Raw genomic sequence first — 20,951 nt, 5'->3', positions numbered from 1 at the left:
GGAGGGCAGCAGGAGGGCAGTGGAAGGGTAGTCGGAGTGTAGTAGGAGGGTAGCAGGAGGGTACCTAGGTAGGAGGGTCGTAGTTGGCGTAGTCGCTAGGGACAAGTACCTCTATAAGTCCGCAGTCGTGCAGTCGTGCGGCCATGACGTTTTGGCAAGCCCGATGCACCTTCCCCATCTGCCCGGCTTTTCTTGTTCCTCCATCTCCATCGGCAGAGAGTCGTATTCGACTAGTATTCCTATTTATCGCTACCGGCCTACCTTCCCACCTGCCCCGTGCCATCTGTCGTGCCTGTCTGCTGCATCTGATTCCTCGGTTCGTCGGACATCACCATCACCATGCCTGCCGTCAAGGAGTCTGTCCTTGGCCATATGGTCGACATCCTCAGCGGCCCGTGGGCTGCCATAAATGGCGGCAAGACGACCAAGAAGCCGCTCTTCCGCCCGTCACCGCTTCTTGACATCGTCGACATCCGCAGCGACAAGGTAAAGATCAACCTCAAGGACGAGGTTGCCTCACAAATCACGGCCCGCAAGCTCCCCACGCTGTTGCTCTACGACCAGAAGGGTCTGCAGTTGTTCGAGCATGTACGCACCCCTCCCTTCTCCTCCCCTCCCCTCCCCTCCGTGTACCGTCGATGCATTCTAATCGTATCCTATTTCGCTAGATCACCTATTTGGACGAGTACTACCTCACCAACGACGAGATCGAGCTGCTCAAGAGGTCCTCTGCCGAGCTTGCCAACCACATCCCGGCCGGGTCCATGCTGATTGAGTTGGGGAGCGGGTTCGTCACGGCTTCCTTCCCCTTCTCCTCCTCCGCCGCCTCCTCCTCCTCTCCCTCGTCCTCTCCCGCGCTCCTTCCCGTCTCCTTTCTTCCCCTGTCCCGTGAGGGGACAAGGTTGCAACGCCAGCCAAGCTGACCTGCTTACTCCTGGAAGAAACCTGCGCAAGGTCTGCCTCCTCCTTCAGGCCTTCGAGGACCAGGCCAAGCCCATCGACTATTATGCCCTTGACTTGTCGCAGGAGGAGCTGGAGCGCACCTTGTCGCACGTTCCGGCCTTCAAGCACGTCGCCTGCCATGGTCTGCTCGGCACCTACGACGACGGCCGCCAGTGGCTGAAGCAGGAGTCGCTCATGCGCAGGCCCAAGTGTATCCTGACGCTCGGCTCAAGCATCGGTAAGGACGCCATCCCACCACGCCGCCTGTCCTGTCGTTGGTGGCTGGCGTGCTCACCGACATGCCGTATCAGGCAACTTCCATCGTGATGACGCTGCCGAGTTCCTTCAAGACTTTGCCGATCTGCTGCGGTCCGAAAGGGACAGCATCATCGTAGGTCTCGATTCGTGCGGGGACCCCATGAAGATCTAGTACGTGCTCCTCGTCCCGCCCGAGTGTGCCTCGTGACCGTTTCTGACCTGCGTCCAGTCGTGCATACAACGGTACGAACATCCTCAGGGGCGACTGTCAGTCCCGTCCGTTTTGCTGACGCCGCTTCTCTACCCAGACAGCAAGGGCATCACCCACCAGTGAGATGAGATTCGGCACGCGCGAGCAAACGTCCAACCTGGCCGCTAACCGATCGCCGCCGCAGGTTCTCCCTCAACGGCCTCGCCCACGCCAACGCCATTTACGGCGAGCAAATCTTCAACCTCGACGAGTGGGAGGCCGTGGGCGAGTATGTCTACGACGAAGAGGGCGGCCGCCACCAGGCTTTCGTGTCCCCCATCTGCGAGACTACGGTGCTCGGGTCGGTGATCAAGCCGCGCGAGCGCATCCAGATCGAGCAGAGCCTCAAGTACTCGCCTATCGGATCCGAGAGGCTTTGGAAGCAAGCCGGCCTCACCGAGGTCGCGTCGTGGAGCCACAACGACGAGTACGGTAAATAAGAGCCTGCGTGACATTGCCCCTGCGCCTGTTCACACGCCCGAGAGCCATGACACCCCGAACACTGCGAGACCCCTTGAGCGCTGCCACGGCGACGGAGTCAAATGCTTACGGGCCCAGGCCTCCATCTTCTCCAGAGGGCGCCCCTGCCGTTCAGCAGAGTGCCCAGCATCTACGCCGCCGACGTGCTCCCCACCCTGACCGACTGGGAATCCCTCTGGGCCGCCTGGGACATCATCACGACCGGCATGCTCCCGCCACAGGGGCACGCCGAGAAGCCCATCAAGCTGCGCAACGCCTGCATCTTTTACCTCGGCCACATCCCCACCTTCCTCGACATGCAGCTTTCCAAGACGACGGCCGAGCCGCCCGTCGAACCGCGCGCGTACCACGCCATCTTCGAGCGCGGCATCGACCCCGACGTCGACAACCCGCAGCAGTGCCACGACCACTCTGTCATCCCTGATGAGTGGCCGCCCGTTGACGAGATCTCCGCCTACCAGGGCCGCGTGCGCGCCCGCCTGCAGCGCCTGTACGCCAGCGGACCCCTTCCTCGACACGTCGCTCGCGCCGTCTGGGTCGGCTTCGAGCACGAGGCCATGCACATCGAGACGCTGCTGTACATGATGCTGCAGAGCGACCGGACCCTGCCGCCGCCCCGCACCGTCGTGCCGGACTTTGAGCGCATGGCCAAGAAGGCCTACGACGCGCGCGTACCGAACGAGTGGTTCGACGTGCCGGCCCGCACCGTCGCCGTCGGCATGGACGACCCCGAGGACGGCACCGACCCTGCCCGCCACTTTGGATGGTATGCCCCTGAGACGAGCGCGCCACGATCCGACCCTTGACCCTAACGTGTGCCGCAGGGACAATGAGAAGCCTGCTCGCATGGAGGCGGTGCACGCGTTCCAAGCCAAGGCTCGTCCCATCACCAACGAGGAGGTAACCTCACCCGCTCTCCGCGGCCTCCTCCCTGCCGCGCGCGTCCGGCGAAGCTGATCGTATTCCAGTACGCTCAGTACATGTACGGGTGCAACGTCGGCCAAATGCCCGCGTCATGGTCCTCGTTCGCGTCCACCAACGGCACCGAAACGTCCAACGGCTGCTCGAATGCGGCCCCCAGAGGTTCCATGAGCCCCAACAGCATCCGCTCAACTCTCCCGGACGATTTCCTCCACAGCAAGGCCGTTCGCACCGTCTACGGCCTCGTGCCCCTGAAGCTCGCCCTCGACTGGCCCGTCTTTGCCTCGTATGACGAGCTTGCCCGCTGCGCCTCGTGGATGGGCGGTCGCATCCCGACCTTTGAGGAGGCCAAAAGCATCTACGCCCATGTCGAGGCGCAGAAAGAGTTGTTGACCCAGAGCAAGTTGGACCGCAAGGTCCCGGCCGTAAACGGGTGCGTGCTAGCTCCCACCCTCGCACCTGTGTCATCTTTCCCCCCAACACGCCTCGCGATGGGAGATGTACGCTACTGCAGCTAACCACGTCCAACCAAGGCACCTCGTCAACGACGGTGTTGAAGAAACACCCCCATCGACAAGTCCCCCCTTCCACTCCGTCGACGGCAGCACCTCGTCGCTGTTCATCGACCTCGGCGGCGCCAACATCGGCTTCAAACACTGGCACCCTCTGCCCGTGACCGGCACCGGCTCTCTCGCCGGCCAGGCGGGCATGGGCGGTGCCTGGGAGTGGACTAGCACCCCCTTGAGCCGACGCGCCGACTTCACGCCCATGAGCCTGTACCCGGCCTACACGTCCGACTTCTTCGACGGTAAGCACAACATTGTCCTCGGCGGCTCGTGGGCCACGCACCCGCGCATCGCCGGCCGGAAGAGCTTCGTCAACTGGTACCAGCGCAACTATCCGTACCCGTGGGTTGGCGCACGTCTGGTCAGGGATGCGAGCGTCGTCGGCCTTTGGTGAGATTGGGGTCGAACCCATGACGATTGGAAGCGAATCAGGGGGAGGAAGGGAATGTTTAGTGCAATCGCTCCTGGCGCCGTGTCCTGCTCATTCCCTTGATGATATTTTCTGCACGTCCTCACACGACAGACACTCACTTGACGATGGGCAGGTTTCCTCTTGTGGAATTGACTATATTGATATCTCCTTGTACATCGGTGCTCTCTCCAACACGGCTTTATCGTGGTGATGGTCTCCCGAGGAGATTGTAAAAGATGTCGTCGCTCCGTAATTTCGTTCATCCCATGCTGCCAGGCAGCAGGTGAATCGGGTATTTTCGAGTCCTACTCGTTACTACGCATATCATCGGAAAAGGGGGGGGCGGGTGAAGAGGTGATGAGCTGGCATCATCAAAGTCAACATGGTAACGTCTCGCCACCTTGGACGGCACCCAACATGTATGCATCACCCGTTTAGACTGCCGTATATGTCGAGGAGCTGTTCGAAGACGTAGGTGGGCAGGTGGACGCCGTTTTCCGTCACGAGGTTGGTGATGAGCTCGGGGGGCTGACAAGTTAGCAGGCACTCCTTTGGAGGGTGTTGGTGACAAACATACAGTGTAGTCGACAAGATCCTCGGTGCACTGGCTAGGACCGTCGGTGGTAAAATGAAGCATCTCCTGTTTGAAACCGAGATCCCGTTGGTCGAGCGGGAACTTGCGAACAAACTTGTGCGTCTCGGCGGCGACGTAAAAGGGTATCTTCCGGGCGACGGCGAGCTGGGCAATCTGGAAAGTGCCGACGCGCGAGATGATGCCGCCGTTCTGGGTGACAGCTTCGGCGCCGACAAAGACCATGTGCACCTGCCGAAGCAGGCCCATGACATGGGCGACGGCGGCCTCGGGGATCTCGGCGACGGGGATGCCCATGCCGCGCAGCTGGTCGACGACGCGGCCGCTCTCGGCAGGCCTCGCCTCGTCGCGGACGTAGATGACCCTGAACTTGCCGGGAAGGATCTTGGAGGCGCGGGCAAGCACACCGGCGACGGACCTGGATGCGCCATGGGTCAGGACGCACTTGCCGTCGCGGACGAAGCGCCAGCCGGCCTCCGCGACGCCGTTGCGTGCGGCGTTGGCACGCTCGGCGAAAAGGTGACCGTTGCGGAGGAGGTGGGTGCGAACGGCGTCGAAGCTCCCTTCCTGCTGCTTAAGCGAGGAGACGAGATAGTGGAGGAAAAGGTCGGTACCGGCGGTGAGAGGCACGGGGTTGGCTACGGACGCCTTTAGACGGTCCGAGTGAATCTTGACCGTGTCGAGCGTTTCGTACACAGTGGTGGAGGGGACGGCCTTGAGGAGAATGACAAGGGATTCGATGGCGGCGACGGGCTTCGTGAGGTTGGCGTCTGACGAGAGGAGATTGCGGTAGGTGGCAACGATGCTGCCGATGCGGTCAGCACTCTAGTACCAGGTGCGTTGGCGACGAGTTGTTGGGGTAATTCCAACCGTTGGTAGGAGGAATGGAGGGAACGGGGGGGGAAGAGAATGGACGATAAGGGAAGGGGAGTGATGGGGTAGATGAAGCGCGAACGTACTCGAAGTTGATGGAGGACAACGACTGCCTCCGAATAGGCAGGTCCCTGGAGGCCGCTGGAAGTGACGTCAGCGGGAGATGGGGCGTTGAACTGAAGAAGAGTACGCACCACCAGCCGGGTCTGTAGCCGCCATGGTCGATAACGGACGGCGCAGCCTGTGCGTTGTCGAGAGGAGGGGTGAGAGGGGGTGAAGGTGAAGGCGATGACGATGTTGGCGGGAAATTTTACAGGTAGTTCAAGTCAGCCCATGTGCGTTGGTCAGTGGTTCAGTGGAGTTTGTGTGGGTACTTGGCACGAGTACCTGGTTACGGCACGGAGTACAGAGTTCACATGTCTTGCTTGTACTTACTTGCTTCCAGAGTCAGTGGTCTTGGCAGCCTGTGGGCGTTTTTCACGGTGAACAATAGCAGGAATTAGGCACCCCCAGCATAGTTCCACAGCACTCGTAGGGCAATCGGCACTAGTAGAAGCACTAGAAGGAGCTAATCGTCGGCCTGGTCGTCCCCTCCCAAAATAAACCCCGCCCCTCGATGCCTCATGCCTCGGTGATTTCGACTTCGGAGCTGGAGCAGCAGCAACAAGGACGACAAGTCGTTTCGCGGAAGCAAAACTACTTGGATATCTCCCTACATAGGAAATGAATCGGAATGCACATTATTCCATCCGCATGCCCGCATGCCCGCATGCGCACACTTTCCATCCCACGGCGACAGGGAATGCGTGACAGGGGCAAGGCGACAATACGTGAAAGCTGACGTCGAGAATGGACGGTGGCATTTCCCAATACTCCGTAGTAATACCTGTAATGCTATACTCCCTATCTTGACCAGCCAGAGCCTACATAGTACCTAGGGTGGTAATTGCAAGCACTAAATACCTCGAGCCGGAAGCATGTGGCAGTACTTTGCATGTACTTGGTTAGTACAAGTACGTTTCTGCTTGCCCCTCACATCCAACAGTACGTATTACTGGGTATCTCGACGTGGGTGTGCAGGAATAAAGCCGGTCGGTGGTCTCGCAAATATTCACCAAGATTCATGCTCAAATCTCGTCCTCGTTTGCCGACACACCGGTCGCGATGGAGCTGCTCGATCCCACCAGCGGCCGACCCCTTCCGAGCGACGCCATTCAGCGCGTCCTCTTCGTCGCCGGCGTCGTCCATGTCTACAACATCCCGCCACTGTCGTCGATGAAGGGCCACAGCGCGACGAGCTGGACGGCCGATCCGGCACGGCACATCTTCACGGCCCGGCTGCGCGTCATCGAGACGTCGACGTCGACGTCGACCACATCTTCACCCTCGCCCCCCCGTCAGTCCCCACCCAGCTCGCTATCCTCGGACGCGGCGCGGGCGACGTCTGGGCTCAAGGTCGACGTCGTCCTCGAGGACCCGTCCTCCGGCCAGCTCTTCGCCGCCGCACCCTACACCGACCCATCCGCGGTCGAGCCCGTGGTCGACAGCAGCCGCTTCTTCGCCGTCACCGTCCGCGACCACCAGGACCGTCGGGCCGTCCTCGGCATCGGCTTCGAGGAGCGCTCCGATGCGTTCGACCTCGCCGTCGCCCTGCAGGCGGCGCGCCGCAACCTCAGGTGGGATGGCGATCGGACGATGCCCCCCTCGGAACCGGCCGGTCCGAATGCCAGGGAAGAGGTCGTCAAGGACTACAGTCTCAAGGAGGGGGAGACGATCACGGTCAACCTCGGCAGCACCAAGCTTGGCAGACGAAGACCGGAAAGGCAGGATGCGGACAAGAGTAGCACGCTCCAGTCCTTTACGCTTCCACCTCCGCCGGGATCGAAGCCGACGGCGGCGGCGGGCACGTCCTCGAGTGGCGGGTTTGTCCTCCCGCCGCCTCCGAGTGCCAACGAGGTTAAGCACGACACACACTCGCTGCGGGATCTTGGCTTCGATGACGGACAGTTTGGCGAGTTTGCATAGATGATCGAAAATGCTGGCAATACGAGTGTACCGAGACCTTTGCCGAGTGATGTCTTTGTCAGGACAAAGGCATCTGAGAGCGAGCGAAATAGATTGGCAGCGCCCGGTGCGCTTCCACTGCTTACTATCACGAGGGAGCATGCCTGAGTCGAGTCGAGCCCCCCCCCCCCCCCCCCCCCCCCCGCGGCAATGCCGAACGGAAACGTGGTTTGATGGAGGACGTTTACCTTTTAGCCGGGCCATATCGATGTTAGATTTGGCAAGCTGAGTCGCTTCAGCCGAACTGGCTCATGCTCGTGCGGAGTGTGTCCCCGCTGGGATTCCTCCTCTCTCTGATGCTCACCGTACTTCTCGTACAGAAAACTCAATCCGTGGTTGCACCCAAAGTCCCCACCGCCCTCGTGCGTCGTCTCCGGCGCCGGGAAAGGAGTCCGTCGTGTGTTCTTCGGTCCACTGGGTGCTTGATCCGCCGCCAGCTTTCTCTCCGGAAGGGACTTCGCCACAGAGGTCGCGTCCGCAAGCTGCGCCAACCGGTTTCCCGGCACAAACTCCGGCGTAGCCCCGTTCAAGGGTGACCAAGACCTCGTGGTGGCGCAGGACGAGCTCTGTGTATCTGGAGAGGATGGGTTGTCTGATGCCACTATCGTTCCAGACTCTGCCTTTGTTGACTGCCTCTGTTGGCGTGCCCACCCCCAGGTTTGTCGACTTTGCGCCTCGAGGTACAGCTCACTGAGCCTCATGAATATGACCTTCTCCTGCTCGGCCGCAGCGTTGATCTGCAGGCGCAGCAGGTTGAGATGCTTGCGCAGACTCCTTCTCCTTTTGCTCTCCTGCACCGTCGTCAACTCTTCGTCGGCCGAGCAGTATCGTCGAATCAGTTCACCGGCCCGCCGCGTCTGGACCTGAAGCGAGGCGGTGAGATAGGCCTGTTCGGTGTATATCTCCTCGAACGGCCGCGGATGGAAGACGGTGGCGTTGCAGGCATCGACCGAGCGATTGTGCTTCGAATCCTGCCGGCTCGGTTCGTCAGGCTTGGAGCCGATTCCAGTTCGGGTTCCGGTTCCGGTTCGGTGTCTTTGCCGATTCGATTCGATCCTGCCCACCGTTCGTTCATGGTTGGGCGACGCGCCTATGCATGAGGACGGTTCGGTTGCCGAGGTCGCCGGCTCGGTGGCGAAGCCGTTCGGCAGAAGCGGCGAGGTCATGCTCAAGTAAAGGAACGGAGGTGACGGCGAGGGGACAGTGAACTGCATAACCTTCTTGACCTCGCACATCAATGGTGCCAATTGAGACTGTCGACTTGGATCCGGTTGAAAAGACAATGCAAGGTCAGGCAGGCTCCACCGCGATGCTCGTCTCGTCATGGAAGCATTCGGATCGGATCATCATGCTCACCCAAACGATCGGGTCCGGATCTGGTAGAAATTGATTCACCTCCTCACCGTCTGGCTTCCAGGCCTACCTATCCTTCGGGGGGGGGGGGGGGGGGATGGAGCAAGCAGGTTCGTGCCTCCATGGTGCATGATCCGAGCTCGCTAGAGCCAACAACGGTCATTGTCGTGCAACAAAGTATTGTTCCGACACGGCGCCGTGCATGCGTGCCTCCTGTAGCCGATGCGAGGCTGCACGACTGGTGTCGGCCAAGTCGTTGTTGGCTCGAGCAGAGGTGGCGTTGCGGGCTAGCAACGACCAACAAAGGCTTTGGGGGCCAATTAATGGACGAGTGAATAGGATTGGGGGGACGAGCGGCCCATTCACATTCACGCACACGCTCACGCGCACTCTCGCATTCACATTCGCTGTCCCCTTCGACATTCGCATTCGAGCTCACCTTCAACTTCAAATGGCAAACCCGTCGTGCCGAGGCGGGTCGTTGAATCTCCAGAGCCCGGCATCCTCGGCGGCGTGGCGGATCGAGGATACTTCGTCGTCGGTGACGGCCCGGTTGAGCTCGCCGTAGCGAACCTCGTCAGAGCCTCGGCCGGCCCGTGTGCCTTTTACTTTTTTGCCTACGTGGCCGTCGGGGTGGTACTGCTCCATGATGTTGACGAAGCAGTCTTTCGAGATGTCGGAGGCGAGAAAACGCATGATCTGGGCCCCCTCGGCCTCCTTGCCGGGCATGGCCAGGTGTCGGACCAGCAGGCCCCTCTTCGCCAAGCCGTCGGCGGTGAAGCACAGATCGCCGACTTGGCTCTGCATGGCACGGATGCTCTCCCTCGCCGTCGCGGCGTAGTCGTCGGCCTTGAGCAACCTCTTGGACGAGTCGGCGTGCCAGAGTTTGAAGTCGGCGAGGTAGATGTCGACGAGGCCGTCCATGAGCTCGAGGGACGCTCGCGAGTCGAAGCTCGACGTGTTGTAGACGATCGGCAGCCGGAGACCGAGCTCGGTGGCGTGCAAGATGCTCAGGGCGACCTGGGGAACGACGTGCTCGGGCGTGACGATGTTGATGTTGTGGACGGCGCCGACGTCCTGCAGCTTCAGGTACCATTCGCCGAGCGCCTCGGGCGTGAGACGCATGCCGTTGCGCCGATGGGAGATGTCAAAGTTTTGGCAGAAGACGCAGCGAAGGTTGCAGCCACTCATGAAGACGGCACCGCTGCCGTTGTGGCCCTGGATGCAGGGTTCTGCTCGGCGCGCGTCAGCGACGGGGACGGCTGGATGAGCGGACCATGCCGGTTGCGTTCTCCACGCAGCATGGTGCCTGGATGCGTTGGTGACATGGAGGGGGATGCATCCATCGACGTGGAAAGAAGGACGGCGGACCTTCACCAAAGTGAGGGGCGATGACGCTGACCAAGACATCGTCGCCGACGAGGCACATGCCCGTCTTCTCACGGCGGTTCACCCCGCACATTCGCGGGCACAGATTGCAGTGGCCGAGATGAGCGTACGCCCGCGCCCGTTTCCTTGCCGCATCGCTGGCACTCAGCGTCTGGTGTCGCGGCGTGTAGCCGTCGAGGAGGAAGGGGGGTGCGAGGTGAAGGCTGCGGCTAGGGCACCGGATCCGGCCCGACGACAGGCGTCCAAAGGCCGAGACCTTGAACGAGCGTCGCTGCAGGGTGTTCATGGTGCAGGATCCATTCCACGATACGTTGGTGGGATTGAAGTCGAGAGGGAGGATATGCAACTATCAGCTATGCGGTACCGGGGCCGTAGAACCCCGTGCACAGGCATGTACCGGGGCCTAGTCGGTACGTTTCTTCTGGGCACCTTCTGCACCTCAGTGAGAGGCAGGGCATGTTTGGAACCAAGCAAGTAGCCTGCAATCGTCCCTGACTATTTCTACGTAATACGCGCGGCGAATGATACGCCTCTTGGAGAGTCATTCTTTGTCATTCGACAAAGCATGGCATGTAAGGCATCATCTACCCTATGATCCATCAGTTTACTTGCTCGATGAGCAGTCCATCCCGTTGCCCGTCAATCACGCCCCAATGGCGGCACATGGCCGGGGAAATGGCTGATATTATCCGCTCGGGGACCAACATGGATCGATAAGGGACCGACCCATGGCCCATGAAGTACGGAGTGCAGAGGGCTTCCTTTGTCAAAATGCACGTCCCAGGCACCCTCATCAGACGTTCACTCTCCCGTGGATGGCCGATCTCGCCTCCGGCCTACGCCCCGCACCAGGTTCCGCCTCGGCTTCTACCCATCATCTCCGTTGCCGTCTCCATCTCCCCGTGTCCGTGTCCGTGTCCGTCCCCCCCCTGTCGTGCATTGCATCCACACGGCTCTCCGGCCGAGCCCCCACCCGACCGCAAAGAACGGGCCTGGAATGCATGGTGAAAGAGGCACGTTGTTTTGTAATACCGCGCATCCAACAACGGAATCAGTCGGTCCATTATTCATTTCGTTTCATGGCACAATGGGTATCCGATGAAAATGTAGTGTGAGAAAGGGGGCGAACGGCCTCGGCCTCACTCACCCATCCATCCACCTACCCACTCACTCACCATGAATCATGGACGGAGATTCTGCTTCTCCGAAAGATTTTGTGTGTGTGTGAGTGAATGCATGGGCTGTGAAAAAGTATGCATATACATGACATGCATATTTAGGGATACTCTCTCACTCGTACGTACTTGCATCATATACTGTGCAAGTCTGGTCTGCATCTACTTACTTAGCAACTCAACGGTGTCGTCATTGTGACTGACGCCCACGTCAGCCTGGGCTAACACGGGGAAAGAAAGCGTGCACCCGATTGATTAATCGATCCTAAGCATGATGCAAAAAAAAAAAAAGAGAACGCCAGCCGGCAGTCTTCCGATCTGAGTTCTCTTTTCCGCATGGACCGAGTCTCGTTACCATCAATAGTCCAAAAAAGCGTGCCCCCGGCCAGGTTCGAACTGGCGACCCTAGCATACCTCCGGCTTGACCCGAAAATATAAGAGCTATGTGGTAACCACTCCACCACGGGGGCTCTAAAAAACCGAGCAAAGTAGTGCTTAAGTAAGTACCGCAATTGGCCCCGCTTGCGCGAGTCATGCATACCAACAGCCCGAACAGTCTCGAAGTTCCGGCTGACTCGATGACGTGTACATGAATACTTAGAGTATGTACGGACTATATACGGAGTACGGAGTACTGTACTTTCACTTAATCCTGTACTGTACAGTACGGAGCACTGCACGCACAAGCATGGAAGTACTGTAATTAATGTACGGTGTACAACGACAACTACGGGGTATTAATTATTACGGGGGGGTTCCCCTCAACCTCCGTCCAAATCCGGACCGCCATTGACGTACCTCTGTCTCTGCCACGGCCGCAGGCGTACAAGTCGAACAATTTGGTTCTGCATTTTGATGGAATGAAGATGAAGCAAAATCGTCACGTGAGCTCCTGTGACTCACCGTATTGCACATGTATGTGAAGGATGAGATAGATGGGTCGTAGTTCGGCCACTGACTGGCTTGGATGTACTGGCTTGTTTTGTTTAGCATGACACATAGCGTACCTTCAACCTACTTTGCACACTCTGAACTCACGCCGGCAAGACGAACATCAATACTAACAAACTAAAACCACCATTGGAGCCCGCATAACAGCCAAAGAAGAAAGCTTCTCTCATGACATGGCGAAAGCACAAATAAACTAGCCTTGCTCTATACCGTCAATCAGAAGGGCGCTCGCGACTACGTAGCACTGGAAACAATTTCCACAAATGGCAAGCACCAGGCCCCCTATTCATGCCTTGTACTACATTATAGATAGAGTTGGTTAAATCCTCCCAAGGTAGTGGAATGTCGTCCGACCTTGCTTGGCACCGACGGGGGCTATAGACCCGTCGCACGGCGAGGCTGAGCTCGACACATGAAGAGGAGGAGTGAGATGCAGCTGTCGCACAACAACAACGATTGGCATTGCAGCCATCGGACAGCCAGTGAATCTGCAGTCCGTTCTTTCCAGTGGTCACCGTCAGTTGGTTGGACAGATGTTGCTCCAACTCGATTTAACCCGCCGGATCGGATCATCTGCCTGCCGTCGCATATTCCCTCGGCATGCTCAATGCTCAAACTCCTATGTGCATGCTTGGCATGCTTGGCTGTTCGGTATTTGGACGCAGCTGGCAGTAATCGAGTAATAGCATATTATAACGGCCCGTCGAAGGATTTTCCTCCCCATCCACCATGAGCCTTTGAAGTTCAATCAGCTGTCCAGGACTCGACGATGGGAACCGTGCTTGGATGCTTGGTGTATGCATCTAGCGCTCTCTCTCATCGCGGACTGGGCACACGTGGTACAGGAGTACTTAAGTGCAGAGTAGAAAGTGTACCCCAAACAGTGCCCTGTGATGTATTACTGTGGGTGGCGGTACACATGCAAGGTGTATTACTTGTACGGAGTAATTACCTGCTGCAGAATTTACAATAAGTACGGAGCAATACAGTGCATGTTCTGCATTACCTACATGTAAGTACTTACAGCAGGTATACGAGTTCTAGTGCGATATCAAAAATACTGTGGTGATAGCGGCAGGTGTCGTCTTGCAATCACAATGTCCCCACTACTATGTCCCCACTCGACGATGTAACGATGCAGGAAAAGACACAAAAGGAAGAAAAAAAATGGCTTGCGCTCGCGATCGACCGAGCGGCCGAGCAGCCGATGTGACTGACGGTGCATCCCGACTCTCCACACCAGACGCAGGATGTCGCGTTTCTTGCGGTGCGGAGCTGATGGTACGGGCACAGTGCATGTACACCTGCACCTGCATGTCAGCACTGTGTACGGAGTACGGAGTACATCATCTCGACCATCGAACACCAAAGTGTGGTGGTGCTAGGAGGGGAGAATGAGCACTTGTCTCACACTTTTGCGCACGTACGTGCAGCTTAATGCACGAGATCAAACGACCGTTTTAGCATGTCAGGTATTAACATTGCTAGTGGTCTGGAACGACGAGCACGATTGCTTCGATGGCCAGCCAGTTGGCCGGTCGTGGTCAGGCTGGGGCAAAGCAGCGATCTGGAGCCGTCACACGAAGTTCAAGTGCCCAGTAATACTCGTGCTCGTGCACCGTTGTTACATGTGCGTGTGCATGTACTGTAAGTGCTTACAGTACGGCGCGTACGGAGTGCATGTACGGAGTACTAGGGATTACCTTGGTACTTGCTTACTCCGTACATGTAGGTGTCCTGTACGCACCACTGTACTCCGTACATGCACTCCGTATCCTCCAGTGCGTACGAGTACAAGTACGAAACAATGCGCTGTGATGCCCAGGGACCAACAATACAATGCAGCTGAGGTGAAGTCATGTACATACCGTGCATGTTCGTACATCTATTACTTGTCAGTCGTGTTTCGCCGCCGTCTGTTGGCCTGAGGCGCAAGTTCAGATGGCACAAGCTCGCCCAAATATCGCAGCAACGCATTCTTCCCCACCTCCGCCTCGTCGTTTTGCCAAGCCAAGCAATGGACGACGAGAGGGCCCCTTGGTCGACGCAATCGTATCGTCACGAGCAGCAAGCGAACGAGTTCCTGGTGTGGTCGGACTGTGGATCGGTTGCATCGACGGCCGAAAGTTTCGGGCCCCCACGCATTGGCTCTGCCGAAGGGCTGCGGGAATCTGCGTCAGGTGCAACGGGAAGTGCGCCTTGAACGGCCAATGAGCGGCCGCGAATGCTCTGGACGGCCCTGCTTGGCGTGCCGTCGTTTGCTCGTCGAGCCTCTGACATGACACTTTCAATGTACGGCGTACACCCTCCGTCCTCGTACGTCCTCCCACCATCCTCTCGAGGACTGGATCCCCAGCGATCCTCATCACCTCCTTGGCCCCCTCGCCCGCGCTCGTCTCGTCTTGGCCACGAAGGCGGAGGGGACGGGTACGAGTACGAGTGCGAGCATCGTCATGGAAAAAACCAAACGCGTGGCGCTACTGCGCTCAGTCGGTCCTCGCCCTCTTTCTCGCTGCGGTCGGATGAGGCCTCCGTTGGGTGGGTAAGCAGGTGCAAGTAGCAGTCCTTGTCACGGTACAGCTATTCCTGCTTTGCACTGTTTCATTTGTGCATGTACTGTACTTGTACTGCGTGACCGTGCCGTCATCGAATCGCCTCCTCTCGAAAGAATGACACCATCTGCTCGGTTCCTACCCCGTCGTGCTAGTTGTACACACGTACGCACATTTACTTACATGTACTACTTACATTGTCCTGTCCTGCTACAGCACATGAACTCCTGCACTTACATGCGACTAGCACAGAGTATTAGTCCCTAACCAGCCACGCAACCCTGGCAATGCAAAGTTTGGTACATCCAGCCATGCAAGGTGCCAACGCTGCACCATCACGGCCTTCAACCGCAGCAAGCGCGTCCATTTATTCTCAATCACGGTCAGCCAGCGCGGCCCTCACCAGCTGAACAGGGGGTCGTGCCTATGCGGGGCTGGCAGGGGGTCCAGCCCTGTGGCGCGTGAGTTACGAGCAGGACCTGCGCTAGCACAGGACAGGACATTTTTTGTCCCTTTCGTTTGTCGCAAGTCGGTTCGTCGAAGCACTCGATTCATGACGCAAGAGCTGCTCTCTCGCCGTCGCCGCGCCTAGTGCATCATCATCGACCGCCGTGTGTCTGCACGGTACGGAGTACTGGTCGGCAAGCAAATCCCCGGCATGTAAGAATGGGTGATGGCGATGATGAAGGAATGCCGAACGCTGGCAGATGATGGATCGTCGGCACTTACTTGCAGAACAGTACTCTTCCACTTACGGAGTAAGTACTCGCATCTACTGTAAGTATGTACTTAAGTACTTGATGCCTGTACATGTACTCCTTAAAAAGTGCCGTACTGTACGGAGTACGGAGTACCGAGTACGGAGCAGGTAAGTACGTGGTACTCCGTACCCCGATCTCTTTACCGTGTACTGAGTAAGTACATGTACATGTAGATGAAGAGTACTTACAAGGAGACACTCGTAATATACCAGTGCTTCATACTTAGTACCACTAAGCTAGTACCGTCCTATCGTAGTGGCCGCGGATCATGTACATGTACAATCCTGTACCACCTACTCCGTACATCTGCCTATCTCCAAGCGCACGTATTTGTACAGGACTCGTACATGTACGTTGATGTACATGGAGGTTGACATCGTACCAGCCGTTGTAGTAGTACACATACGCATGCGAAGGCGCGCGCGTGCATGCATGTAGCAGTACACGCGGCACATGTGCGGACTAGGAGTCGGGGTACCCTACGTGGAATACGCTAGAGCCCTAGAGGGTAGTACTTGGTTTAATGTTAATTTCCATGACGCCCTTGCACTCCGTTTCGCCACGTACGTGATTGTGGTTGTACACCTACCAAGTACGAGTACTTGGAGTATTGGTAGTGTACAGTACATGTACTGTACTGTACGGCGAGGTACATCTGCTTCTACTTACGGCCGCAATACAAATGGCCTCTGACGCTACAGTAAGTATACGGAGTACAGTATACAACTTAATGTACAGTACATGTATCTAAGCAGTACTCCATACTACGGAGTACGTACATGTACATGTACTGTATCTTGCCGCAATACTCCATACGTGTGCTCCGAAAATTAATTAATCAACTACGGGTAGACAAGACGGCACGAGCCACTCCATCGCAGCTGGAGAGCGCCCGTGTCAGCGGATCGAGATGGTCGGGAGCATGGTCTGGACTCGTTGAGACACTGACTTATGAGCTGGATGTGGCGTCGCACCCGATCAATTGCGCCCGCATAAAAAGTCGTCATTACACGCACGCCGCCGTGCTAGTCGCCGCTACGGCGAGTACTGTAGGTGTACTTACGTGTACGGGAGGAGCAGGACCACTCCCTCCTGATGGGCGAAACGCATTTTTTCCCCCAGCCATTTTTGACTCCGTTAGTACTTTGTCGGTAGATGCAAGACACTAGCTACTAGTAATACGCAGCCGTACCTGCCTATACGTAACCAGTAGTCGAACGAGGACGGGTGCATGTACAAGTACATGTACATGTGCCGAGTACGGAGTACTTACAACTACCTACCCAAGTACTCCGTATAGTACTTGCGCTTGAGAGTATCCGTCCGAGCAGGAGTCTTTTCCTTACCCACTTCTACTTCTACTCACTTTGACGACTTCTCTCTCCCCCTCCTCTCGCTTGCTGGTTCATATTAGAACTACGGCCCATCCCTAGAAACCGATCCGGTCCCTTTTCCTTCTTCTCCTCTCGTTTCCTTCCGTCGAAGAAGTAGTTCCCCTCCTTCGCCTCACACCACCTCCGCCCAACAGCGCATCCGCAACCGCTTCGCAATACCAGCACCGCCAGCCGTCGAGGAGATCGCATCACCATCCCGCAGCTCCAGCTGCCCCAACCAGCACCATGGGTGCCTTTATCAGTTGGATTCAGACGAACGTGCCGTCCAAATCCTCCGATGGCTCATCGACGGCGCCGCAGTCCGTATGGGGTGAGCCTCCTCCCATCCTCCTTTTCTTCCTCGGCATTGGACCGTGCCGCTGACGATTCGCTAGGCATGATTGACTCGCTCATTCCAATCCTCGTCATCTCGGCCGTCTACATCATCATCTTTCTCATAATGAGGAGATCGCAGAAGAGATTCTACGCGCCGAGGTCTTATCTGGGGTTCCTTCGTAAAAGGTACGTCGTCTACTACCCTGCTGCCTTCCCATACCCCTGCCCGCCTGCCCGCCTGCCTGCTGCCTGCCTGCCTGCATGGACGGATGGCTAACTTCGCTACCCTGCCGGCAGCGAACGGAGCCCCGAGCTCTCGAGCGGTTGGTTCGCCTGGTTCGGCACCTTCTGGAAGCTCCCCGACGCCTACGCGCTCACCCACCAAGGCCTCGATGCCTACCTGTTCCTCCGCTACCTGCGCGTCGCCATGGTCATCTGCTTCGTCTCCGCCTGCATCACCTGGCCCATCCTCTTCCCTGTCAACGCCACCGGCGGCGGCAACCAGGAGCAGCTGGAGATCATCTCGTACAGCAACATCAACGTCCAAACTCAGGGCGTGCGATTCTACGCCCACGCCTTCGTCGCCTGGTTCGTCTACGGCTTCGTCATGTTTATGATCCTGCGCGAGTGCATCTTCTACATCAACCTGCGCCAGGCCTACCTCCTGACGCCCCACTACGCGAAGCGCATGTCCTCCCGCACCGTCCTCTTCACGAGCGTGCCCAACGACTACCTCGACGAGAAGCGCATCCGCGAGCTCTTCAACAACTCGATCAAGTACGTCTGGGTCGTCGGCAAGACGGAGAAGATGGACGAGCTCGTTCAGGAGCGTGACGAGGTCGCCATGAAGCTCGAGAAGGCCGAGGTCAATCTCATCAAGCTCGTCAACAAGGCGCGCACCAAGGCGGCCAAGAAGGGCGGCGACGACGCCGCCGCCGCCCGCAACGGTTACGAGGACGACTCGGAGTCGGCCGACGTCGTCCGTCGGTACATTCCCGTCAAGAAGCGCCCCTCGCACCGCACCGGTCCCCTCGGCCTCGTCGGCCGCAAGGTCGACACCATCGAGTGGTCGCGCTCCGAGCTGCGCCGCCTCATCCCCGAGGTTGAGAAGCTCCAGTCCGAGTGGGACGCGGGCAAGTACGACCGCATCAACGCCGTCTTCGTCGAGTTCCACAACCAGGCCGACGCCCAGGCGGCCTTCCAGGTCGTCACCCACCACCAGGGCCTGCACATGTGCCCCAAGGTCGTCGGCGTCAAGCCCGAGGAGGTGGTCTGGAGCAGCCTCGAGATTTCCTGGTGGCAGGCCATCCTCCGCCGCTACGCCGTCTACCTCTTCATCGGCGTCCTCATCATCTTCTGGGCCATCCCCGTCGCCATCGTCGGTGTCATCTCCCAAGTCAGCGTCCTCGTCAACCTGCCCGGCCTCACCTGGCTCAACTCGCTCCCGCAGGTAAGCTGCCGCCGCCGACGTCGCGTCGTCCGACTCTCCCCGCTGACAGGCCATAGTTCATCCTCGGCGTCATCTCCGGTCTCCTGCCGGCCGTGGCCCTGGCCATCCTCATGTCCTTTGTCCCCATCATCATGCGCGCCTGCGGCAGGCTCGCCGGCCACCCGACGCTGTCGCGCATCGAGCTCTTCACCCAGAACGCCTACTTCGTCTTCCAGGTCGTCCAGGTCTTCCTCATCCGAACCGTGGCCGACTCCTTCGCCGGCGTCGTCGTCCAGATCGCCGAGAACCCGGGCCAGGTCTTCACCATCCTCGGCTCCTCCATCCCGACCTCGTCCAACTTTTACATCTCCTACTTCATGCTCCAGGGTCTCACCATCGCCACGGGCGTCGTCACCCAGGTCGTCGGCGTCTTCGTCTTTAAGATCCTCTACAAGTACCTCACCGGCACACCCCGAGCCATGTACACGAAGTGGACGACGCTCAGCTCCATCCTCTGGGGCAGCCTCCTGCCGGTCTACACCAACATCATCTGCATCAGTAGGTCCCTCGGCTCGTCGCGTCGCGTTGCGTCGCGTCCCGTCTTCGTCCCCGTCTCTAACGCGGTCCAGGTCTCATCTACTCCGTCATCGCCCCCTTTATTCTCTTCTGGTCGACGCTGGCCATGGCCCTCTTCTACCTCGCGTACCGGTACAACGTCCTGTTCGTCTCGGCCACCGAGGTCGACACCCAGGGTCTCATCTACCCGCGCGCCCTGAAGCAGCTCTTCGTCGGCATCTACCTCGCCGAGATTTGCCTCGTCGGCCTCTTCGGAGCCTCCAAGGCCATCGGGCCCGCCGTCCTCATGGCCGCCTTCCTGGTCTTCACCATCCTCTTCAACCTCGCCATGGTCAAGTACCTCGACCCGCTCCTCTACGGTCTCCCTCGCAGCGTCCAGGCGCAGGAGATGGCCATCCAGGCCGGCGCCGACGGCCTCGGCCGCGGTCCGGAGTCGAACGAGAGCTCGACGGGCAACGTGTCGGACGAGAAAGGCGAGCCGAAGAAGGGCAACTTCATCGCCCGCTTCTTCAAGCCGTGGATCCACCAGGACTACGCGACGCTGCGGACCATGATGCCGCAGGAGGATGCCGGCCTCCTCCACCAGTACACGGACGAGGTGGAGCGCACCGCCTACTTCCCGCCCTCGGTCAGCAGCAAGGCGCCGACGCTGTGGATCCCGCGCGACGCCGCCGGCGTGTCGAGACAGGAGGTTGCGCTGACGAACAAGGTGATTCCCATCTCGGACGAGGGCGCGACGCTGGACGAGAAGAACAACATCGTCTGGGACACGGAGGGCGCCCGGCCGCCCATCTGGGAGGAGAAGGTGTACTACTAGACAGAATGTGTGCGGTTCGGTTTGATACCCAGTGTGCGGCGAGTCGTTCGACTCGTGTCGGTCGGTCCCCTTTCGGACGGCCGGTTCGTGTTGCGTTGCATACCCGTAATGGATGATGGATAATGGATGAAGGATGAAAGGATGGAAAGCTGGATGGATGCATGTTGGAAGCCGTTGGAAGCCTTGGCATTTGCCATCGGGGCAACCGACTGCCGCGCGCTGACCTTTTTTTTTTTTCTCATTTGTCTATGTCTCTCTCGTCTAGTCTAGCAAAGATGCAATGCGATGGCTATGTGGTCGAGGTGCAACTGCTACGAAACGGTGCTCGCTCAGCAGGACGAAATGGGGCATGCGAAGCAAAGCAGGTCACGGTCATGCATCGTGACGGCAATGCCAGCCTGGTCGCGTCTCCCATGGCGGCGCTTTCGTCTCCTCCAGCGAGACGCGAGGCTTGCTCTCCTTGCCGGCGGGACATGCCGATCAAGGTTCGCTGGCACCTGTGCACATGCACTCGCGTCGCATGTAACATGCATGGAGTCGATACCGCGCCGGATGGACCCCACGGCGGAATGGAGGTGGCCAAGGTTTGGGTGCCAAATATGGCGTGCAATTGCCTGCATGCACCTGTACGCACCCACCATTACGCCAGTGCAGGTGCATGTGCGAATACTGCGTGCAGCCTGTGCGGAGAACGCTGGTGTTGCGAGTACGCAGCGAGCACACACCCTGATGCTTTGCTCAACGCAGGACGACCCGAAAACGAGACCGATCCGATTCTTCACGTGGCCCTCGACGGCCGTCTCATGGTGCATGGACTACCCTGCCGATCGAATGATGCGAATAGCACCAACAGTTCGGGGTAGATTACTTGGAGTCGTGAC

The 20,951-nt window shown here is 58.4% G+C and overlaps 6 protein-coding genes and 1 non-coding gene across 7 annotated transcripts; 3 read left to right on the top strand and 4 right to left on the bottom strand.

Annotated features, from left to right (window-relative positions):
• Positions 1-339: 339 nt before the first annotated feature.
• On the top strand, positions 340-3,811 carry DCS_02538 (DUF323 domain protein; the record flags this gene model as incomplete). The annotated part of the gene is made up of 11 exons (XM_040799865.1): positions 340-588; positions 669-787; positions 942-1,180; positions 1,254-1,371; positions 1,430-1,467; positions 1,509-1,530; positions 1,596-1,882; positions 2,009-2,696; positions 2,755-2,830; positions 2,899-3,284; positions 3,385-3,811. 11 exons carry the CDS (start codon positions 340-342, stop codon positions 3,809-3,811), a joined length of 2,649 nt encoding a protein of 882 aa, XP_040660748.1.
• Positions 3,812-4,255: 444 nt separating this feature from the next.
• DCS_02537 (translation initiation factor eIF-2B subunit alpha) lies at positions 4,256-5,513 on the bottom strand (the record flags this gene model as incomplete). The annotated part of the gene is made up of 4 exons (XM_040799864.1): positions 4,256-4,357; positions 4,407-5,226; positions 5,381-5,435; positions 5,489-5,513. 4 exons carry the CDS (start codon positions 5,511-5,513, stop codon positions 4,256-4,258), a joined length of 1,002 nt encoding a protein of 333 aa, XP_040660747.1.
• A 945-nt stretch (positions 5,514-6,458) lies between these two features.
• On the top strand, positions 6,459-7,319 carry DCS_02536 (uncharacterized protein; the record flags this gene model as incomplete). The annotated part of the gene is made up of 1 exon (XM_040799863.1): positions 6,459-7,319. The coding sequence occupies one exon, from the start codon at positions 6,459-6,461 to the stop codon at positions 7,317-7,319; it is 861 nt and encodes a 286-aa protein (XP_040660746.1).
• Positions 7,320-7,549: 230 nt separating this feature from the next.
• On the bottom strand, positions 7,550-8,683 carry DCS_02535 (uncharacterized protein; the record flags this gene model as incomplete). The annotated part of the gene is made up of 1 exon (XM_040799862.1): positions 7,550-8,683. One exon carries the CDS (start codon positions 8,681-8,683, stop codon positions 7,550-7,552), a length of 1,134 nt encoding a protein of 377 aa, XP_040660745.1.
• A 475-nt stretch (positions 8,684-9,158) lies between these two features.
• On the bottom strand, positions 9,159-10,386 carry DCS_02534 (pyruvate formate lyase activating enzyme; the record flags this gene model as incomplete). The annotated part of the gene is made up of 2 exons (XM_040799861.1): positions 9,159-9,943; positions 10,083-10,386. The coding sequence occupies 2 exons, from the start codon at positions 10,384-10,386 to the stop codon at positions 9,159-9,161; spliced, it is 1,089 nt and encodes a 362-aa protein (XP_040660744.1).
• Positions 10,387-11,651: 1,265 nt separating this feature from the next.
• Positions 11,652-11,745, bottom strand: DCS_t19. The gene has a single exon. It is a non-coding gene; the product is annotated as a tRNA-Ile (tRNA).
• Positions 11,746-17,158: 5,413 nt separating this feature from the next.
• DCS_02533 (DUF221 domain-containing protein) lies at positions 17,159-20,070 on the top strand (the record flags this gene model as incomplete). The annotated part of the gene is made up of 5 exons (XM_040799860.1): positions 17,159-17,243; positions 17,308-17,434; positions 17,546-18,698; positions 18,755-19,235; positions 19,307-20,070. The coding sequence occupies 5 exons, from the start codon at positions 17,159-17,161 to the stop codon at positions 20,068-20,070; spliced, it is 2,610 nt and encodes an 869-aa protein (XP_040660743.1).
• Between the last annotated feature and the right edge of the window lie 881 nt (positions 20,071-20,951).

Source organism: Drechmeria coniospora, chromosome 01 (assembly GCF_001625195.1).
Source record: "Drechmeria coniospora strain ARSEF 6962 chromosome 01, whole genome shotgun sequence".
Classification (NCBI taxonomy): domain Eukaryota; kingdom Fungi; phylum Ascomycota; class Sordariomycetes; order Hypocreales; family Ophiocordycipitaceae; genus Drechmeria; species Drechmeria coniospora.
This window is presented reverse-complemented; position numbering and strand designations above follow the sequence as displayed.